The sequence below is a fragment of the Prionailurus viverrinus genome, chromosome D4 (genome assembly GCF_022837055.1).
Source record: "Prionailurus viverrinus isolate Anna chromosome D4, UM_Priviv_1.0, whole genome shotgun sequence".
NCBI classification, from domain to species: Eukaryota; Metazoa; Chordata; class Mammalia; order Carnivora; family Felidae; genus Prionailurus; species Prionailurus viverrinus.
In genome coordinates, this window is record NC_062573.1 from 55,893,921 (window position 1) to 55,917,745 (window position 23,825).

A 23,825-nucleotide genomic window follows, 5' to 3' on the forward strand; every position below is an offset into this window, starting at 1 on the left:
GAAAGACTTTATATAAAGGAAACAAACATTTAAAGGACAGAAGACTATTAAAATCCCCAATTCAGTGTAAAACCATGTAGTTTTGACTGTTAAACATTCCATTTTATAAAATAATAATCTTAGTTTCAGATCTAAAAGAGGAAAGACAAGTTTTCAGGAGGTTTGACTAGGTGGCTTGAAAAGTGTGAGGAAGAAATTAAAGAATCTAGATATGAAGGTAAGTGAGATCAACCACACAGCACAATATGGTACTCATAGAGATGGTAGTACACTCAATTGTGGAGCCAATCTTTAAAAAACAAAACAAAACAAACCCACCCGCAATATTAAGGGTCAAATTTCTTATCTCCCAAAATAAGGTGGGGCACAGGGGCTTTTAGGGGACCTAAAGACACTAAATTACTGAATTCTTTATCAGCTAAAGGTTAGACTTTAAGGAATAAAATTCTACCTATTTGTGTTTTACTGGCTACCCTTATGGGGAGAACATGCTTTGTTGATAACACTGATATTTAAAGCTCAACATGTTTCAGGCCCCATCAATGATGTTTTTAACTTAATCATAGTAGATGAGCTTACATGCTTCTGCTTAGTTTCAAATCTAACCTATCTAGAGCATTGCTCTGCTGAACAATGAATCTGAAAAATTCTTTTGAAAATGGATTTAACAAGTTATTTTTTTATATTGTTATAAAAAGAATATTGGCAGTTATTTTCTCAGCTGATGGGTCTCATTTAAACAATCAATTCTACAAATTTAAAAAGAAAACAAAAACAGACACAGACTTGCACTAGAAAACACACACTCACCTGCCTGGGTGGTCAGACACTTGCCCATAGTTCAGCCCCTACACATGCAGTGTGGGCAGAGCCAGGGGAAATGAAAAGCTGGTAGTCTTTACAGGAAGCACAACAATGGGGAATGATGGAAGATGAACTCAAACCATGCTCTGAAGTCAGTGTCAGGGACAAAGTCTAGGGTGCATAGGCAGTGGACGGGGGAATGTAGCCATACCATCCATTATGCATACAAAACCAACAAAGTCTTATATGGGTTAACAGCTGAACATGGGCAAAGGGGAAAAAAAAGGCAAAGCACTAAAGGTGGTGACAGGACAGGGAAGCAGCTTTGAGGGGGAAGAGAAAAAAGGGGTGAGGAAAAGTGAGAAGGGTAGGAGAAGCAGACCACTCTTATAAGCCACCTCCCCCTTCCCCTACCAGAGACACACCCCCTGTGCCCTCTATGATAAACTTCCCTCCTTAAGGTCTTCTCTATATTAATTTTATGTATCCCTCTCCTTCATTGTTCAAGTCATTTCCAAATTGAATTACAACTATTTTACTTTTCATTGAAGGCTTGGTTTTTCCCAAGCACAATTCTTGGTCTTAGAGCAGTTTGACACCTAGAATGCTACTACCTTTTTATTTGTTTTCCTTCTGTATACTTGAATGATTTCATTCCTCACCCCTTACAGTCCACTGATCAATTGCTGTGAGCTGTATCCAGTGTTAAGGCACAAAGATACTACAGAGGTGTGTGTTTTTATGAGCATACAGGTAGCCCAGACAAATGTAATCTAACCTGTAAACGTAGACATAGTCTCCTTGACCGTTCTATTCCTTCTGAGGTCCAAGGAGCAGGTTCAACATCATCTCTTCTTAAAAGGTAGCGCCAAACCAAGAATCCATGGCTTGATGAAATCTCTGGCCAGTATTTCACCACCTAAACCATAATTATTTCGGTACTAGTTTGAGATTTAATATTTAGACTTATTCATAATGCCACATTACTAGTTTAACTAAGTACACTTGACTTAACTGAATGCAACTTCAAAAGATACTCGCTTTAAGAATAGTAAATAAAAAATCACTAGAATACTGTTTTTACCTTGATTTTTAATTAAGGTAGTTCCCACATAAGTACCCATTGCTATAAGTTTGAAATATTAACAAGATTATGCTCAATAATAGAATCTCGCATAATAGGATATAAAAATGGTGGCAGTAAATGCCTCCATTTTTTAAAACAATACAAACTATCTGAACAATTATAATGTGCTTGGCTCTGAAAATCTATTATAATTAAAATAATTCTGAAAGATATAACAATCAGTATCTATGATGCCCATGTTATTTAAATAGTTTTATCACAGAGAATATATACTTATAAAAAACTTAACCTAAAACAGAACTCTGCCCTTATGGACTTCAAATAAGCATTAAGAGAAAAAATATCAAAGTTAGGAGCTCACTTTGTATATCTGTTACATTTCCAGAAAAAGTAGAGATACCAACTAAGGTGGTCTACTACTTCCTTTAGCCCACCCACTGTAGGGTAGTTCCCTGTGGCAACCCTGTCTTGAAAGCCCAGGAAAAATGACTAACAAGATGTCATGCCAGATAGAGCACCTTATAAATGCCATCATATCTGTTGCCTTCTTCAGGAGCATATTTGCTGATCTTCCTCCCTTTAAAACTGCGTATCACTCTGACTGGCTTACCAGCTCTCCAATTCCGAGACTCTGCTCCAATTTTATCATCCAATGGAGCATCACAGTTTAGGGCCAATGCCCTAAAAAATAAAACAAAGTCTTTATACCAAGTAATCTTTAAGTATATAATCGCATTATTAGCTCAATTAAAAGGTGAATTATGCCTTACCTGATAGTTAAGATTCTATGATTCTTTCCATATTATTCCAGATAATAGGATTATGCTTTCCCCCACCAGCAGAGAAGACAAATCAGTTTTCTGATGTCACCCCCAAGCCAGGGGATTGGTTCTCAGATAGCCTGTAGGGTTCTTCTGAAAGTAATAACATCTGTGCCACGTATAATAGAAAACAACTAGAAATACATGGAATTTTTTTTTAAATAACGAGGGAAGGGAGAAAGTTGGACACTAAAGCAAGTGATTGTTGTAGTAGTTATTTTTGATAAGGGAGGGAGTGAAGTATATTGCTGGAATAATGTAGAAAGAAATCCAGAAAAATAAATTTGTCAGCAAGGTACAAATGACCTTTCTAGGTCTACTTTCCACATTCCAGATGACAGAGATTCCTTACCGTTTAAAAGTTATTAAAGAACAATTTTAATATGAAATTATCGTTTAAAGATTTCTAGTAAAAAGGTAAGTTTAAATAAAACTGAAGCAATCAAATGCCTGCACTAAATCATGATAATAAAGATTTTTGGCTCCTCCAGATCACTATTTTTATGATGACACATGAACAAGGAGGAACAGTGAGTGAGAAGAAGCACCTGATTTACTTGAAGCTTCCTTAGTATGTGTACTCACTTAGTAGTAATTAATCAGTAAGGTTATGTTAGAAGACCTTTCTTGGGAGAACTTAGTCCTGCCAAAAAAACAAAAACAACAAAAAAAACCAAACCAAACCAAAAAACCCCAAAGTTCCCACCAAATCAGAAACTATTTAAAATTAGTATTCTTCCTCTGAGGTACCTACTTCCTAACTTAAGTGACAAGACACCACAACATGTAAGGTTAAAAACACACACACCCAATTTGGTAAATTCAGATATGATACAAAATACTTTTTCAGGGCATAATTCTTTTTATGCAGCTTCAAATGAAATTCACCGTAAGATGAAATGTCTAATCTACCCAAATCTCTTCATCACAGTTATATTGTTAAAGTAAATACAGTGTTTTGTTAAAAAACAAAACAAAACAAAAAAAAAAAAACCACTTTCATAAATGTGGTCAAATAGTTGGAGTTTACCAAGTTATTTTTTTTTTAATCTCAAAGGGAGATGCATTAAATCTCTGGGAGGTAGAAGAAAATGTATCCAATCTTCTAGTGTTAGTATTATATCTTATTTATGGAATGCTTATTGAGATATACATACTTCATCTTCTTAAAGAGCAAGGAAAAGAATAAGTACTATTTTCACATTAATGAACAGAATGGTTTGGTACTTACAAGGACCTTTAGTCAGAACTGCCACCACTAACTGGCATTAATAACTCACTTCTATTTTCACATTAAGTATGTAGGTTGTTCGAGTATGTGAAGAGATTCCAAGAAGATCAAACTATGCAAAACAAGGCTTTACCATTAGTCTGCAGCTCAATTGGTTGTTTCTAACTGCCCTGATAAAGGAAGGCCAGGATACCTTGCTGCCCACTTCAGTTTCATAAAGTGAAAGAGCTGAGAAGAAATAGGAACAACCTTCTCAAAGCAAGAAGCAAGGGTCAAACTCCCTCTTAGTGGAGAAGGAAAAATAAACTGGACCATACACTAGTCAGGAAAAAGTGTAATATGGGTCAGAGCTAAGGGTCTTTGACCTTGGTTTTCATGTTTATGAAACATATATGTATCTTTGCTCAAGAGGTCTTTATAATCACAATGTGTACTCAAAACTTAATGTATAAATTAACTGAATGGATGTCAGAGTCCCTATGGTAAGTCAATCCTAAATTGTTTTCAGTCAGAATTTTATTTTCACTACCTTCTCTTAAATACAAACATTTTTACAACTTGTCAATTATTTTCTGAGATTGTAACATAATGGTAAACAGGGTTATACTTAGATTCTTTAAAAGCTTGAAAAATATTTACCATTTACATTACAAGTGCAGGTAGTTAGGAAACAAATCTCATTCAAGCAAAATAACTCATTATTATTAAAGGGTAAATATAATCTTCAGATGAGACAACTTAAAAAAGCACTTTTAAAAATTCAAGATATACTTTCACTGACAAAAACACATCAAAATATTTCTAACTCCTTTTAAGATCATTCCTCCTAAAGAGCTGCTTTCTCGCTAGAAAAAGACTAACTAGGGACTGGACTCCTACTTCAGGAATGTTTTCACCAGCAAATCTGACCTGTCTCCTCTGCTGGTTCAGTTAAATAATCCTACTGTCAGAAATAATAGAGAAGGAAGACATAAAAACAGACTATGTAATTTGGTATGCAACAAATTCTTGAAATCATACTGGTATATTCTTTACTTCACACGGTAATCAGAAATTAAGGGCACACTACTTAAAACCGAGTGATTCAGATTCAAAGAAAAATACTCATTTTTACTCAATAATCCATAAAACACTCGTAACAATAGGATATAAAAATTTTGACTTTATGAAATTGATCTAAAAATTATGACAAGTTATAATGTGGTTGTTGCTATCTGATGATCTGGGTCACTTTATTATTATTGCTATTAGCATGCATTTATGAACTAAAACATTTTGAAGTCGTCAAGTTTTCTGCTCCCATGGAAGCTGGCATATCATTAATACCTCTATAGAACAAAGGTCAGCACAAGGTGGCTCTTTTGTAATGCTTTATAAGTATTTAGTTAGAAAAGGTCACTTTTATAACTAAACATTCTAACAGTTAAAAGACATTATAAATCCTAAAAGCACCTTGAGTATAGCTTTAAGTTTATCTGATATTTCACTTATGCCCACAAATGTGGGCTCCCAATCTTAAACCTACTTCATATTGGTGAGTTTCCTCTAAAAAGAAGTTTGTTACTTTAAAAGACAAATCTGTGTTGGGTAAAACATAACTTTGATCCATGAGGTAGTAGATAAGCCACCTTGTTCTCAGTATCACTTATATTAGATTCCCTTCCTTCAAAGGTTTCAACATGTTTTAAAATGTAAAGCACATGTATTAAGACTGGGAATTATGTTATTTGCAAAATATAAAGAAATAAGTTACAATACTTATAAACAATTATATAATCAGATAATGGGATTTTAAATTTAGATTTTTAACTCTCAATTTAAGATTCTGCCCTACAGAATAACTTACAAATTATATTAATATAATCAAACTTTTATACAAAGCCCAAATAAATAGACTTTACAAACTCTAACAGTAAAGAATACCTGTTCATGTTTGTTAATGTTTGATCAGCTGATGGTGCACCAATTCTTTTATTACCAGCAAGATTTTTACCACCACTCCCAGTGTATGTGAATTCATCACCTCGGTCCTACAGGAGAAAAATTTCAACATTAAGATACCTAAGCCCAAATATAATTTCACTAATTCTTGTTTTACAGTCAGAGCACTTGGTTAGGATGTTATGAATTTACACGTTCTCTCAAGGTATATACCAAAATCAGACAAAATTTAAATGCGGTGTATGTAGTATACCTTCAAGTTATATCAAGTTATCGAGTTGATCATTTTAAAGTTATAGCTTCCAATACTTCTAAATGTGGCTATTCTCATGCTATACATATAAGCCAATAATTTACAGAATGTTAGAAAACAGGGGCTCCTGGGTGGCTCAGTCGGGTAAGCGGCCAGCTTTGGCTCAGGTTGTGATCCTGCGGTTCGTGAGTTTGAGCCCCAGGTCAGGTTCTGTGCTGACAACTCAGAGCCTGGAGCCTGCTTCGGATTCTGTGTCTCCCTCTCTCTCTGCCCCTTCCCTGCTTTTGTTCTGTCTGTCTGTCTCTCTCAAAAACAAATAAACATTATAAACAAACAAACATTTAAAAAAATTAAAAAAAAGAATGCTAGAAAATAAGGTCTTATGGACTGGGAATATTATTTCATTTAATTCAACGGTATTAAAATAAACATCAATATTAGCTTGTAGGTTTTTACAGAGTATCATTTCAGTAAATACTCTGTATCTGATTTCCCATCAGCAATCGATGTCATACCCAAGTTTGCTGTTAAATTTCAAAATTAAAATCCTTACAGAATACTAAGTTCCCCACATTTCACGCTGTACAGGTTCACTCAAATCACACTGAGATAAAAAAAAATCACCTAGCATTAAAAAGAACATTGGAAAAGAATCTGAAAACTAAAATCTGTATAAAGTATCTAGTAAATGTGAAAAAAACATGCCAAAGGAAGTAGGTATTACATAAACTAGCTCCACAAATATCTCTGTAACAGCTATAAATTTATATTGATATTACTAAGTTTCTATCTGAATCAGTACTCAAAATCAATTGAGAAGAGTATCAGTATACAAATTAATTCTATTAGCACTATCAAAATAGTGGTTCTTTTTTTTTTACTATTGTTATAGTTGACACACAATATAACATAAGTCTCAGGCATCCAACATAGCGATTCAACAAAATTACACATCACTCTATGCTAACCACAAGCGTAGCTACCATCTATCACCATACAATGCTAATATAACCATTGACTATATTATTTATGCTGTCTTTTATATTCCCATGACTTAGTAATTCCACAACTAGAAGACTTCTATCTCTTACTCCTCTTCACTCATCTTGCCCATTCCCCCACCCATTAGTGTTACTTCTTTATTGCAAGATTTTAATTAGTTTAGACTGAACTCAAGATAATGAAGTGTTCTCTATTAAATCCTTGTCTGTAATAAAGGTCAATTATTTTGCATCTTGTTTTTCCTTTGGATAAAGTCAAAACTAAAATTTCATGTTTTAAAAAATTTTTTTTAAATGTTTATTCACTTTTGAGAGATGGAGTGAGACAGAGTGTGAGCTGGGGAGGGGCAGAGAGAGAGGGAGACACAGAATTTGAAACAGGCTCCAGGCTCTGAGCTGTCAGCACAGAGCCCTGCACGGGGCTCTAAGTCATGACCCGGGGCTCTAACTCATGAACTGTGAGATCATGACCTGAGCTAAAGTCAGATGCTTAACTGACTGAGCCACCCAGGTGCCCCCAAAATCTCATGGTCTAGTAAGTGTTCTTATCTGTCTAAAAACCTTGACTTCAGTTTTTGTTGATCCAATACTGAGGACTATATCTTAAAGACTAAGGCTCATGACCTGAACCAAAATCAGGAGTTGGACACTGAACTGACTGAGCCACCCAGGCACCCCAACTCTGTCAACTTTTGAAGTTAGAATTGTGGCAATGCTATAAAGGAAAAGGGAGTGGGGACTAGGAGAGAATAATAGGGACAATCTAAGCTCAGTACTGTTTAAAACTAAAGAACAAAAACATTTCTGATTATTTTTCAAGCAGCAAATAAGTAAAAATAGTTATTCTACCTCATATTGTATTCTATGTCATTAACTCATCCTTACTTTAATCGTCACACCAATAGAAACTTTAATTGTCACTGGGGAAAAAAGAATTGTCAGACTGTCAGAGCTCAGTCGGTATTAGTTCAGACTAATTTTCCTAAGGAAAAATGATCAGCCCAAATTTATTACATCTTTAAGTCCATGTACCCCTGTGAGCCAGTAGCCTAAAGACTGCTGTCTGAGAACCCCTCACATAAGAAGTCATCATTTATAGAGGGGACATACCACTGCCCCACAGTGACTCAATTTCCCAGTCTCTACTCTTTTTTCAAGTTGTAAAGCAGCTGTCTAACACAATAAGCTGGATGTTCCCATTCCTGCCATCACCTTTATCAAGCAAAAGGAGTTCATCTCAAATCTTCTCAACACCCCCCGCCAAAGACTATCAGATAAATATCCTAAAGCATAGTTAACGTCATTAAACTTTTCTCAGACACCTTTGATGATTCCTTAATTCAAGGCTATTTAGATAGAATACAGTTGCAATTTCTGTGAGTTTCTCTCTTCTAATACTCCTTACATGTTTGCAAAACTGGATACTACCACTACTGCTGGTAACACTTCCACTTACTGTGTGTGTGTGTGTGTGTGTGTGTGTGTGTGTGTGCGCGCGCGCGCGTGTGTGGTTAGGCTAAGATTTTACATGGATTCTTTTTACCCTCACATCAACCCTGTGATGTAAAGTATCATAAAGCCTTATTTTATAGATGAGGAAGAGGTTCATTAACTTCCCTGAAGTCACTTAGCTAGTAAGAGATGGCACCAGGACACAAACCCTAACTGTTTAGTTCCAGAATCTGTTCCTATCACTAAGCAAACTACTTCTCAAGACAACTAAAAGGCAGACCAGCTTTGTGGATCCTCATTCCTTAAGCGAGGTCACAAAGGGCACTAAAACTAGCATTTGATTGTCAAGTTACTGGACTAAAATATTAACCAGTTTATCAACAGGTATTCAGTAGTTTCATGTCCATTCATCTGGACAGAACAAAGATCACTGGTTCCATGGATGTTATACTAAATTAAAGGTTTCAAAACAAATCATTTTCTAACCAAAAAAAAAAAAAAAAAAAAAAAAGAGCTTATTCAGGTTTCCTCCACCTATTTCTGTACATATGATCTGCCTATGATAAAAGAGGAAAAGATTGAAAATGCTTATAAAATATATTAACATCTCCAGATACATCTTAGTTGGTGAACTAAGCCTATGTGTTTTAGCCTTAAAATATTCTTACATTATTTAACATTCTTTAACTGCTTAATACACATCATTGAGAGCTCATCAGTACTGCAAATGTTTAATGTTTGATTAGTAACTATATTCAAAAGATGGGGAAAAAGGGAAGTAATAATACCCACCTGAATTCAATTAGCACTCATTTTCAACTTTACATGTTTATGTTTCATAAATTTAAGATAATCTGCTATAGACAATACAATTATTTGAATTCTTGTTATGTTCCAAGATTACATAAATTACCTCATTTAACATCAATTATTTTGATATAAAATGGTGATACTATTTTCTCTATTTTACACATGGGGAAACTGAGGTTCACTGGGGTAAAATAATTAGGCAAGTCTCACACACAAATGTGAGACTCCAGATCAAACACAACTGGGTTGATGCTAAAAACATGTTAAAGAGTTTCTACTCTTGGCTTGTTTTCTTACAGAGTCTTAAAAAAAAATAAGTGCCTACTGTGATAAACTATACAACACCCTTTGTATTTCTGAAAAATACAACTTCAAAATATACATGTTAAAGGAGTACTCAAAGACTTAACTTGAATATTTCCATTTTCAGTTTCCTTTGCCATGCTAATGCAAATGTACTGCCAAATCTGCCAGTCAGAAAAATGGCAAACTTTTCTACCTTTGTCTGAAAGCATACTACATCTTGGCTTCTCCATAGCTACTCTAATTCATCATTATAATATACCATGAAAACAAACCAATGAAACAGAATGGGAGAAAATACATGTAAAGTACACATTTAATGAACAGCAAACCAAACGTGACCCAATTAGAAAAATGGGCAAACGACCTGAAGATATACCACCAAGGAGGCTATACACACAGCAAAAAAGCAAATAAATCATGCCTAACATCATCAGCCATTTGGGAACTGTCAACTAAAACCACAATGAGATCTCACTACATACGTATCAGAATGGCTAAAGTAAAATAAAGCAACAACACTGAATGCTGGTAAGAATGCAGAGAAACTGAATCACTTACACACTGATAATAGGAATGTAAAGTAGTATAATCCCTCGGGAAAACAATTTGGCAGCTTCCTAAAAAACTAAATGTTCAACTACCATATAACCCAACAGTACACTTCTGGGCATTCATCACAGAGAAATGAAGAGTTACGTTTATAAAAAACAAAAAACAACAAAAGCCTGTACTCAAACATTTATCACAGTCATCTGTAAAGTCAAAAACTATAACTTGAATGTTCTTCAATGAGTGAATGGTTAAACAAACTGTGTTATACCTATATCATGGAATACTACTCAGCAATAAAAAAGGAATAAAATATTAATACATGCCACAATTTGAGAATTATGCTGGGCAAAAAGTACCATTCCCAAAGGTCACATACTGTATGATTCCACCCATAAAAATTATTTATTTATTTATTTTTTTGAGAGAGAGTGAGAGTATGTAAATGGCGGAGGGGCAGAGGGAGAGTAAGAGAGAATCTTAAGCAGGCTCCATGATCAGTGTGGAGCCCAGCCTCACGACTGTGAGATCATAACCTGAGCCAAAATCAAGAGTCAAACACATAATGGACTGAGACGCCCAGATGACCCCAATTATAAAAATCTTTGAAGCAACAAAATTATAGGAATGGAGAACAGATTAGTGGTTGTCAGGGGTTAGGGATGGGTTGAGGGAGAGCAGATACAGTATGTGTGGTTATCAAAGGGCACAATGAGGGATACTTGTGGTTAAGGGAAATGTTCAGTGACCTGAATGTATCAATATGTCAATATCCTGGTTGTGATACTGTACTACAGTTTTGCAAGATGTTACCATTGGGAGGAAAATGCTTAAAGAGCACAGAGATCTCTGTAGTATTTCTAATGCTACATGTCAATCTGCAATATCCCAAAATAAAAAGTTTAATTAAAAAAATGAGCTCTGTAAAGTATGTTTTCATTGCAATAATCAGCAACCACATGTATACATAAATCAACACTTGTAAAGATTGAAGACTGTCAATTGACTTTTCTTATAACTTATATAGAAGTGACCACTTCAACATAAAAACTATGCTAAAAAAAGATGGGGTTTTATACACCCTACACAAAACTTCTGTATTTTACTGAATGATTAAGAATGGTTCTAAAGAACAAGGTTGTATTATGACTTACTACTTCATCCGCAAATCCACCAGCAAGGACAAGAGAATAAGCCCCATCATTACTTCGACCATGAATTCCACCAACATGGGGCCTATGGACACCCGCTTCGCTCACCTATGAAATAAAGAGAGTCTCAAAATACCTTTGAACAGTTATGTTTACAAAATGCTTTCGTATATATTATTGGATCCTAAAACCCTCCAACTAAGAACTGAATGTCACCCAGAGTTCTATCTTTCCTCTCCGACTTTATTTCTTTCTAACTACATATCCCTTAGGTACTAAGCTGATGACTCTTAAAACTGCTCAGATCTAGAATTCCAAGTTTCAAAATAATTATTAAATAATCATCATTTTATGTCTACTGGTCATTCCAGCTCAACTTGGGTCAAACAGAATTTGCTATCAGTGGCCCAGATCCCTCCCCACCTTATTTCTTGTCTTTAATTATGGCACTGCTCCCTAGCCACATGAGAAAGGCAAGAGTCATTTTTGCATCATTCTTCTCTATTCTTAAAACACATTTGGTCACAAATACTGCTGATTCAATCTCCTAAATCTCTCAAGTCTTTACTTTTCTACTTCTGCTATAATCTTAGTTTGAGTCATGAATGTCATTAACCCCCCTTTTTCACTGCCTCCAGTTTTTTCCCTTCAAACCCCATTCTACCGATCACAAACAGAAAATACTTTTAAGAACAATTCTGCTTTTAATATTCAACTGCTTAAAATATATTAAATGGTCTTATTGTATACCAAGCCCAAATTAAGTATTACACATTACTCTCTATCTGGCTCCTATCTGCTTTCCCAGCCTTAACTTTTTTTTTTTTTAAAGTAATTTATCACAACGTTAGCTAACACTGTATACAGTGTAGTCTTGGCTTCAGGATTAGATTCCCGTGATTGATCACTTACATACAACACCCAGTGCTCATCCCAACAAGTGCCCTCCTCAATGCCCATCTCCCATTTTTCCTGCCCCCTCAACCCCCCACCCCATCAACCCTCAGTTTGTTCTCTGTATTGAAGAGTCTTTTATGGTTTGCCTCTATCTCTGTAACTTATTTTTCTTCCCTTCCTCTATGTTCTTCTGTTTCTCAAATTCCACATATGAGTGAAAATCACATGATATCTATTTCTGACTGACTTATTTCACTTAGCATAATACCCTCCAGTTCCATCCATATTGTTGCAAATGGCAAGATTTCATTCTTTTAAATTGCTGAGTAGTATTCTATTGTGTATGTGTATGTGTGTGTGTGTGTGTTTGTTTGTGTGTGTATATATATATACACACACACATACATACACATCTTCTTAATCCATTCATCAGTTGATTTGGGCTCTTTCCATAATTTGGCTATTGTTGATAGCACTGTTATAAACATTGGGGTACATGTGCCCTTATGAATCAGCACTCTTGTACCCTCAGGATAAATTGCTAGTAGAGCTACTGCTGAGTCGCAGGGTACTTCTATTTTTAATTTTTTGAGGAACCTCCACACTGTTTTCCAGAGTGACTGTACCAGTTTGCATTCCGACCAACAGAGCAAGAAAGTTCCCCTTTCTCTATATCCTTGCCAACATCTGTTGCTGTCTGAGTTGTTAAATTTAGCCACTCTAACTGGTATGAGGTGGTATCTCAATGTGGTTTTGGTTTGTATTTCCCTCATGATGAGTGATGTTGAGCATCTTTCATGTGTCTGTTGGCCACCTGGATGTCTTCTTTGGAAAAGGGTCTATTCATGTCTTCTGCCCATTTCTTCACTGGATAATTTCTTTTTTGGGTGCTGAGTTTGGTAAGTTCTTTATAGATTTTTGATACTAACCCTTTAACTGATGTGTCATTTAAAACTATCTTCTCCCATTCTGTTGCTTGCCTTTTACTTTTGTTGACTGTGTCCCTTGCTGTGTAGAAGCTTTTTATCTTGATGAGGTCTCAACAGTTCATTTTTTGCTTTTATTTCCCTTGCCTCCGGAGACATGTCAAGTAAGAAGTTGCTATGGCTGAGGTCAAAGAGGTTGCTGCCTGTTTTCTCTTCTAGGATTTTGATGGTTTCCTGTCTCACATTTAGATCTTTCATCCATTTTTAATTTATGTTTGTGTGTGGTGTAAGAAAGTGGTCCAGTTTCATTCTTCTGCATGTTCCCAGCCTTAACTCTTATCTTCTCCAGCTTCTCCTTCATAGAGCAAATGTTTGAACCAAAACTACTCAATGTTACCCAAACATGCTACCCAATTCGTCAGTTTAATCATGCTATTCTACTACTTCAATGGCCTACTGCTTCTCCCCATAGATCTTCAATTTTGGCTCACTAAAACAGCGTTACTTTGCGTTCCTCAAATTCCCTGGACGGTGCAGAGTGGGGCAGGGAAAGACACACATTAGAAGCCAGTGAGAAGCTAATAAAAGCCTCAGAACCTGAGTGTAAGCCTTGAAAACACCAGGTACTTCAGAAGATGGGACCACCTGATTCTCAACCTCATCAATCCTGATGACAATAAATCTCTTCTGATTCTTCCCCACTTCCTAAATGGCAAATCCATTCTTCTAACTGCTCAGGCTAACAACTGCAAACGCATCTGAGACAGTATTAATGGGGGCTTTTAAAGTTTGGGAATGAATTAGTAACAGGTATATAAAAAAAGAATGAAGCAAACAAAAACCCAAGGCAATTAAAAATATGCTAAGTGTACTTTTTATTGTGTTTATATTATATTGTATTTATTTGTAGTATTTTTTACTGTATTTAAAGATTTGAGTCATACTATACAACATGCATATGTATTTAGCCAAAATTGTAATATAACCATTGCAAACATGGGAAGACACACAGTGTGTTAAACTTAATGCTCATCAACCATAGAAAGAAGTTAATAAAACTAAAATACAAAGACAAAAGCAGTATAAACATGCTACTTAGAAATAAGGAGGTAAATCTAGAAGAAACAGCTAAAACTTCAAAGTGGTGGTGCCTGAGAAACAGAAAATGAGGACAAAAAACTTTTAAAATCTCTATAATGATAAAATTACCTTTATAATAAAGAAATTAGAAATGAATACAACAGGAAAAGATGTGACAAGTGATTTTATCATTGGATCACCTGGCACTTCCTTTGACCAACAACTTAACATTCATTCCGGAGGATAAGCTAACAAACAAAACACCCGGAATGAGCTTTCTTGGACTTCAATAACATTAAATGAGAACTTACCACAAATTTTAAAGAAAGAAACCCCTAATATTTCAAATATTAAATTCTCAGCAAGAAAAATTCTCTAGAAAGTTTAATAATGTTAACTATCATATCTAGAAAACAGTAAAAATGATTTAAAAAAGCACAGCTGATGCCTAATTCCATGATGTATGGACCTGTTAAACTATGTGGAAGAGTCTACCCATCCTATAGAGAATCTTTCATTGTAACAACTGAATGCCATGCGATACAACCTAGATTAGCCCACTTATAATCAATAGATACTGACACTGCTACAATTTTTTACAACTTTACCCTTTCAACAAAGTCAATTTAAAACATACCTGAACTCTAAATCTCCATGTTGACCCAACAGGAATCCCAGGAATAGGTCCATAATGATTAGAAGGAACAATAGTACATTCTCTAGTGCGACCAACACAGGCCATCCCCTACAAGTTATAGAACAAATTGTTTGACAAATTGGTTATGTCAACCCTTAAAGCCAAATCTTAAAGTCAAATAAAATGAGAACAAAACAGAAACCTAACTGCATAATTAATACATAATTTATATGATTTAATTAACACATAATTAAGTTATAGCAAATAAACAATAAAATTATTTAATATTTCTGATACGGCAAATGTAATTTATGTCACTACTACTGTTGGTATCAAACAGTTATAACTTGCATTACAGTTAAAACATTATAGCTAAGAAGGAAAGATGACTTTCTTCCTTACCCTGCCCCAGTCTCTCCGGCTTTCAGTACTAGCTGATGGCATCTTTGCTTTCTTTTTACTCATCTTGAGTCTTTCACCAGCCTTTACAACTTCACTGGAATCAGTTTTACAGGAAGGACAATACCTTTAAAAGAGAAAGGAATTTTAATATACCATATTAAAGCCAGTAACAGAATGGCCTTTCTAGGTCAGAAAATGTTTTAAGATGTAATACTTGGTGTATAATATAGATGTTCAGCTGGCATTTTAGTATTAAACTTTTCAAAATATTTATATGGTTAAGGTAGCAGAAAAAAAACCCTTATCATTCCTTTAAAGAATGTGAAAGATTATAATATCATAGAATCTCAAATTCAGTTCAAAAGCCAGAGCTGTCCAATTCAAATGGCAGCATGCGCTCTGATCTTATCACTAACCTGGAGAATGGAATTTACTCATTTGAAGTTCCTATTATTAAAACAAAAGTAGCAAGAATAGATGATCCTAGACAGTTCAACTATACAACTGATACATCTTCCCATCTAAATTAGTTATTAGAACTCTCCAAGTCAAAACGTATAGTCTATCACAGCAAATACAGAGGATTCAAGGATGCTTGTTTATGTTAATTAGCCTTATCCCTAGCTCTTTTTAATTCCCTATACTTGTTTTTTCTTTAGCCTATTTGTAGTTGGTTACCCTACTATAACTTATATATCATTATAAGCTACCTTAAATCATTTCTAAAAAGCAAAGTATAAATAAATATGTCTATAGAATCAGATGGGGCTATTCCTATGTCAGCAAGAAATGGAAACTTGAGGAATACCCTAACAAAGATCAACTGGCCTCTCCCTGCATTAATTAATCTTAAATGTGCCTATACTTTCCATTTCATAATTATCCATATGGTCTATAGGGAAAAAAAGACACCGATACCCACCAGTTAATTCTAATTGCCTAATTATGAGATATCTTGTTTAGTACTACAGGAAAGAAAAATGTAAGTCAGTCACTGATTCTGAGAAAATCAGTTAAGTTGTGATATACAGATGCAAAATCAAGGCAAAAATTAAAATGTAGAAGTCAACAGATAATACCAAGTAGAATCCCTTCTAACTGAGAAATCAGGAGGTTTCCCAAAATTAATTTTACCTGATGTGCTAACTTTTAAAACTAATTTTATCAGAGATCTTAGGGGCAAAGCAGGTACTATTTCTGATGAGAAAATGAGTTCAGAGGTGAAATGATTTGGAGACATAGAAAAGATGGTCAAACCTTCATTCCTTCATCAGGTTTGCTCAGAACCTCCTATGTCAGGCACTATTTTGATACTGGGGATAAATGTGATCAAAATGTTTGTACAGAGTAGTTAAGGAAAACTAGTACATATAATGAAACAATTTCAGGAAGTGACAAGTTCTATAAAGGAAATACATCAGGGTTATGTGGATGTTAAGACTGATTAAACATGGCACGTATCTTTAGATAGAGTAGTTTCTGAAGTGATATTCCAGCTGAGACCAAAGGAGTCAGTTGGTCTCCTATGAGAAGAAGCCAGGGAAGGCATTCCAGGCAAAAAGACATTAAGTATAAAAGTCCCGAGGCATAAGAAGGAGTGGTATGCCTTGAAAAACATGAAGGTTGGGAAGCTGAAGTTTAGGTCAACTCTGAACTGCACAGAGATAAGCAATGAGGTTATAGAACAGGCAGGGGTCAGGTCATTGATGGCATTGGGCTTAGTTTTATTCTAAGTGCAAAAGGAAGACACTAGGGGGCTTTGAACAGATTCGGACTTAGTAAGATCATTCTACTGCTATGGGAGAAAGGACACCTGGTAAGCATTGTGAAAGCAAGGACACAAGTTGGGTGTTTATTATACAGTTCAGGGAAGAGATGTTGGTTTGGACTGAAGGGTGAGAGTGGAGAAAGATTATGCAGGACTGACAAGATCTGCTCATGTATAATTGGATGTGGACTATGTAAGGAGGGCAAAGAGAGAATCAAAGATGAAGTTTAGCTTTTAAGCCTGAGCAAGTAGACAGGATGACTGTAGTATTTACTGAGGACTAAGGGAGGAGGAAGGTTTTAGGGGGTATGTTTATGGAAATCAAGATCTCCAGCTGGAATACTTTTGTGATACTTGTCAAGTAAGCAATTGAATGAATACAGGAATACAGGGCCCAGGGAAGATTAGCTATGAAGCTATCAAAAATTTAGAACCATTAGCTTCATATTTAAAGTCTCATGATAGGATGAGGTCATCTAGGGAGCAAGCATGAAGAACAAAAAGCAAGTGAATAGTGCTCTGGAAAACTCCAAAATCTGGTAGATATGAGAAAACCAACAAGAGATTAAGAAGGAAAGGCCAGTGGAGTAGGATGAAAATTAGGTCATATGGTATCATAAAATCTATAAAGACAGAGAGCTGATAAGTATAAGTAAGAGAGGGCTTAGACAGGACCAATGGATTTGGCAACACGGAATGTGTCTGTGAGCCTAACTTAAACAAATATAGTGCAGTTGTGAGAAGGAAAGTCCAATTGGAGAGCTGAAGTATGAACAGGTGGAGAGGAAATGGAAATTACCAATGCAGACAGTTCTTGAGAAGCTTTGCCATAAAGGAAGCAAAGAAATGGGATCAAGGGAAGGGTGTGTGTGTGACTGAACAGATTATAGGATACTGAGAATAACCCAGCAATGGCAATCTGGGAGAGGAATTCACCGTAGGAATGAGTTCCTGAAAAGGCAAAGGGATACGGAACTGTGAGAGCAGACAGAAGGGTTCACATTTTAGAGAAGCAGGAACATACTGTCCACAGAAACAAAAGGGAAGAAAAATATATGAGATTTTAGAGGAAATATGTTTACAGATGGTAAAATTCAGGCTGTGACCACGCAAGGCAGAGGAAGGGGGTGAAAGGAAGAAGTTACATCCCTTCCCTCCACCCACCCTTACAGCCTCTGTGGTAATACAGTAACAACCCTCCCAACAGATGGGGATAGGCCAAAGGGAAGAAAACAATCTATTCTTTACAGTAACACCAGCTACCCAATTGTAATGTTAGTACAAGCACACTTCATTTTATTGCACTTTGCAGATACTGTGTGGTTTTTTGTTTATTTTTTACAAACTGAAGCTTTGTGGCAACACCGCATCGAGCAAGTCTATTGGTGTGATTTTTCCAATAGCATTTGCTCACTTTCTGTCTGTGTCACATTTGGGTAATTCTCACAATATTTCAAACTTTTTCAATATTATTATGTTGTCAGGGTGATCTGTGATCAGTGATTAAGACCTGCTGAAAACTCAGATGATGGCTAGCATTTTTAGCAATAAAGTATTTTGCACACTTAATAGGCTACAGCATCATGTGTAAACATAAATTTTATATGCACTGAGAAACAAAAAAGCTCATCTGACTTGCCTTATTGTGATATTTACTTTACCAGACTGTTCTGGAACCTGTACTATCGCTGAGGAATGCCCATACTTCTGAGTATGTCATTCCTTAACTTAACCCTCCACGCCAGCAACAGTCCAAAGCTTAGGAAGAAAAAACTTATTATGACATGAAAAAGTTCATTATTACTTTGAGCATGTTCTTCCCAGTCTCTTTTCTAATGATTTTGTTTTGTAGCTAAGACTACTTAGCAGAGATTTTGGCTGGTATATTTAACCTTAGTGCCTGGTTCCACTTATTAACCTCATAGGATTAAATACAATAATCCATGTAAAACACTTTGTTAGCATCTAGCATATATTAAGCACTTAAATAACTATTAAGTACTATAACAGGCACATCTAAAATAGCTGAGGGATAGAGAGGCCACCCAAAAAGGCTTCCCAGATGGAATCACAGTTAAGTGAAAACCTGAAGGATAAATATCCTAAAGTTAAGCAAACACGAATAGGTTTCAAAGAGAAAATGTGTCAAGTATAAAAACCCAGAGGAGACTGGACTTACTTAAGGAGCTGAAAGATATTTAATCTGGCTAGACTGTAGAGTATTTGGGAAAATGAAGAGGAAAATGGTAAGAAATGCACCTGGAGAAATCAACTAAAAAAATATTGTGCAAGGCCTTGCACGGCAACATAAAACCTGAGAAGCAAAGGAATTAACACAATCAGATTTGCATTTTTGAAAGAACACAGACTCCATATTAGAGGAAGGACTGCAAGGATTAAAAACAGCTAGAGACTGGTTCACAAACTGTGATAATAATCAAAGTTATCAATGCCAATAAACCACTGGCTATAAAATTTTAAGTGCTTTAATACACATTACATATCTTAAGAAATCTTTTTGTGGTTTAAATACATATTTCACATTCAATTCTTAACACAGTAAAAACAAAAAAACCCTGATAATCATACCAGTATTCCTCTTCAGGGACCTTATCCAAAGGTGGATTCAGGCAGTAAATATGATAGGCCATGTTACATTCATCACATAGAAGCTGCATGTTGGGTTCCTGTTTCCCACCACATATATGACAGGAGCAAGAACGGCACTTCTTACTTGGATCTCCACCACAAATATCACACTCAGGATCATTTTTCCCTAGTAAGAACAAAATTATAACAAGCTCAGTCTTAAAATAATTTTTATTATCTATGAATCTTACAAAGAAAAACGCATGAAAATAGATAGCATACAGCTTTTCTTAATGAACAGAAAAAAATCACAAAGAATAATCAAGTGTGGGACTTTAAGAATAAATGCCTGAGCTTCATTCTATACTTACCAAAATTACAGGGATAAAGCACAGGCACAGCAGGCATCACTACCTGCAACCATGGGGATAATGTATACTTTTGCCTTAAAAATTTGTATTGGCTAGCTGGAAGTTCCCCAAATGTCCAGGGGCAATACAGTGAACTCACCAGGGCATCATAAGGTATCTTTAACTTTCAAGGAAAGACCATGAGGGAAGGGGAGGGGAAAAAATAGTTACAAACAGAGAGGGAGGGAGGCAAACCACAAGAGACTCTTAAATACAGAGAACAAACTGAGGGTGGATGGGGTGGGGGAGTAGGGGAGAGGGGAAAATGGGTGATGGGCATGGAGAAGGACACTTGTTGGGATGTGCACTGGATGTTGTATGTAAGCCAATTTGACAATGATATTCATAATAAAAAAATAAATGTCAAGGGAATACTATATTCTGTTAAAGTCATTTGGATCTAACTACTTAATAAGTGGAACTATTAAATACCATGTACTCTGCAGACCCAAACCTTTCCTTGAATATGCTAAAGTAGGAAGGGGAGGGCTGTTAAGAGTTAGCAAGCCCATTCTGGTTCTCGTTCAAGTTATGCCCCCAACATACTTTTTAACATAATAGAAATAGCATTTCTTTATTTGTCTTTAAAATTTATTTGAGAAAGAGAGCACATGCACGCATGAGCCAGGGAAGGGCAGAGGGAGAGGGAGAGAGAATCCCAAGCAGGCTCCATAGTCAGCGTAGAGCTGATGTTACAAATGTTGAGATCATAACCTGAGTCAAAATCAAGAGTTGGACGTTTAACCGACTAAAACACCCAGGCACCCCTAGAAACAGCATTTCTAACCCAGTTGATTTTTTATCTTATTTGTCAATTGGTTCAGAACTCTGGCAACCTACTAAAATCCAAACACCTTCTACCCAACTGTTCCCTTGAAATTTTAAAATATACAGTATATATACTAAAAAATCTTTATGTTCACAATACCAAAAATTAAAATGTCAAGAGAAATGGTTGGGAAGATTTTATGAAAACTAAGGTAAATTTATATAAAATTCAAAAAGGACTACAGAATTTTTTTTTAATGTTTATTAATCTTTGAGAGAGAGAGAGAGAGAGAGAGAAAACACAAGTGAGGGCAGAAGAGAGAGGACAGAGGATCTGAAAGCAAGTTCCATGCTGAGAGCAGCCAGCTTGATGCAGGGCTTAAATTCACGAACCTGTGAGATCACAACCTGAGCCACCCAGGCACCCACTGCAGAATTTTGCAGATGAATTATGTAGATAGAGGAAGAGGTCTAGGATGATATACATAGTTTGATTACTTCTTGGGAGTTCTATTTTTAAATTAATAGTTTTATATTTTGAATTTCTGACAAATGTACACAACATATTTGTGAGGAAATTTACCATATCAGAACTGATCTAGCAATATAAGGGAAATGGGAAGCCATATCTGAAAAATAAGAGAGGGGGAAGAGAAAAGGCACTGATTTCAGCACTATCTTTCTAACTGGTGACTGCCTTATTTTATTTTATTTTATTTTATTTTATTTTATTTTATTTTATTTTATTTTATTTTTGAGAGAGAGAGAGTACAAGTGAAGGAAGTGGAGGAAGGGAGGGAGGGAGGGAAGGGGAGAGAGAGAGAGGGAAAGAGAAAGAGGGAGGGAGGGAGAGAGAATGAATCTTAAACAGGCTTCACAATATGGGGCTCAATCTCACAACCCTGTGAATCATGATCTGAGCTGAAATCAAGAGTCGATTTCGACTCTATTGTTGCTAATGAATGGCAGATTACAATTTTGTTTTACTTTCACTAAGGGAGCTATGACAACATACAAATAATGGATGCATGACAGACCTAAAAACATGCCTTTGGCATGCTTAGATTTTTGGTATGAAGAGTGATATGATCAGTGGCAGTCTGGCTGTGGCTCTGAAATGATTTCTTCACATACAAGTTGTAGCTATAATGTGAGTAGTATTAGGCAGAGGAGATATATGGAGAATGAGAGGGAACAGAATACATGCAGAGGTACTGAGAATAGAAAGATGACAAAAACCTTATCTATCTTGGTTTTGCACTGTTTTACTGAGAATGACTAAGTTATATTAAAGAGGTTTACTCAAATTACTCAAGTTACCTGTAATCCTAGGATATAACCACACAAGTACTCTTACAGAGTACACCTAAAGGTTCTTTAAAAAAAAAAAAAAAATTTATGTGTATTTATTTTTGAGAGACAGACAGACAGACAGACCATGAGCAAGGGAGGGGCCAGAGAGGGAGAGACAGAATCTGAAGCAGCTCCAGCTGTCAGCACAGAGCCTGACAGAGTACTGCTAAAGGTTCTTAATTCAAATCTAGATACATCAACATTGCAGTCTCAAAAAATGAGAATGGCTTAGACTGGTAACATGAAAGTCTATTTACTGATCTGTTAAAGGTCTTGTCTTGCTGTAATCTTGCACAATTGTGGTAAGAAGAGGTTAGGCAGAACGTTTTAGTCTGCCTAAAAACTTTATTTTTCTAAAATATACTAGAAATTGGGGGCACCTGGCTCAGTAGATACAGCATTCAACTCTTGATCTCAGGGTTGTAAGTTTGAGCCCCACGTTAGGTGTAGAGATTACTTAAATCTTAAAAAACAAACAAAAAATACTAGACATTGACATGTGGCATAAAGCCAATAAATTGCTTCCCACAAAAAATTCAGAATTAAGAAAGTATGAAACAGTAATCTATTTGGAAAGATAGCAATTCAATCATGAATTAAAAGACCTAAAATCTTGCCCTACCTTTGTTACCAACCAGCTGTATGATATTAAGCAAATACAATATGCACAGTGAAAAGGTAGGGCTACGTCCTAATATTCTCATGATTATTTAAACCTCATTTATTACCTCCCAGAAATTCAAAGTTTAACCATCATTACTGTCAGGCTCTACTCATATGAAAATAAGTCTCATTATTAAAAATCAATCTAGGTAGCCACAAAATTACTGAAATGTTATTTGGACAGATTTATAATAAACGAAACAAGAAAATGGCAATAAAATGCCAAGGTGAGAAAAAAAATTTGTTTTTTTAAAAACAAATCTTATCATTTGAGAAAAATTCACTAAACCAGAAAGGATCTTAGATCAAAACTATGGTCATGAAAATAAACTTGTATGATCTGCAGCAGCTTTATACTTTCTCGAAAGTTATTCCCTGGGTGGTTAAAATACCAATCAAGTACAGTATATGTAATCTAAATCCATAAGAAAAATTCATACTTAAAAACTTTCCATCTGCCAGTGAGAGGGGATGTGCTCCAGGTTTCTCGATCTTAAAGATTTCATTTACAAATCTTATCTGGCAGTCATTTAATTTTCCTTCAGAACCCCTGTTTAAAAAAAGAAGAAAAGTTAACTTCTGCCAGCAAAATCTAAATCATATACAAATAATTAAGAGTCATTTAGGAAACCCACTGAACTTTGTCTATTTACAAATTGGGACTATAGCTATTCCAATCACTTTGAGCTTTCCAATGGCAGGAAAAGTCAAATAGTGACCAGTTATTATTCAAAATTAAGTGTAACTTTAGTGTAATATTAGGAAAAAAATTTATAGACTTCACCTAGATTATCTAGGAACAAGACAGTTTTCTTATAAATTAAATACTAGATAAAATGATACTCTATCAATCAAAATAAAAGATTTAAATATATTTCCAGTAAATACAGTAAGTTTCTGGGTAAAAAGTTGACCTCTTATTAAAA

The 23,825-nt window shown here is 35.5% G+C and overlaps 1 protein-coding gene across 1 annotated transcript in view; it reads right to left on the bottom strand.

Annotated features, from left to right (window-relative positions):
• UHRF2 (ubiquitin like with PHD and ring finger domains 2) overlaps positions 1-23,825 on the bottom strand; it is an 87,905-nt gene that overhangs the window by 15,003 nt on the left and 49,077 nt on the right. The window contains exons 5-12 of the mRNA XM_047829624.1: positions 23,340-23,449; positions 19,706-19,892; positions 15,349-15,472; positions 14,947-15,054; positions 11,410-11,514; positions 5,867-5,973; positions 2,410-2,572; positions 1,583-1,723 (exon numbers count right to left, since the gene is read on the bottom strand). Coding sequence (XP_047685580.1) covers positions 1,583-1,723; positions 2,410-2,572; positions 5,867-5,973; positions 11,410-11,514; positions 14,947-15,054; positions 15,349-15,472; positions 19,706-19,892; positions 23,340-23,449 — 1,045 coding nt within the window. The remainder of the gene's footprint in view (positions 1-1,582; positions 1,724-2,409; positions 2,573-5,866; positions 5,974-11,409; positions 11,515-14,946; positions 15,055-15,348; positions 15,473-19,705; positions 19,893-23,339; positions 23,450-23,825) is intronic.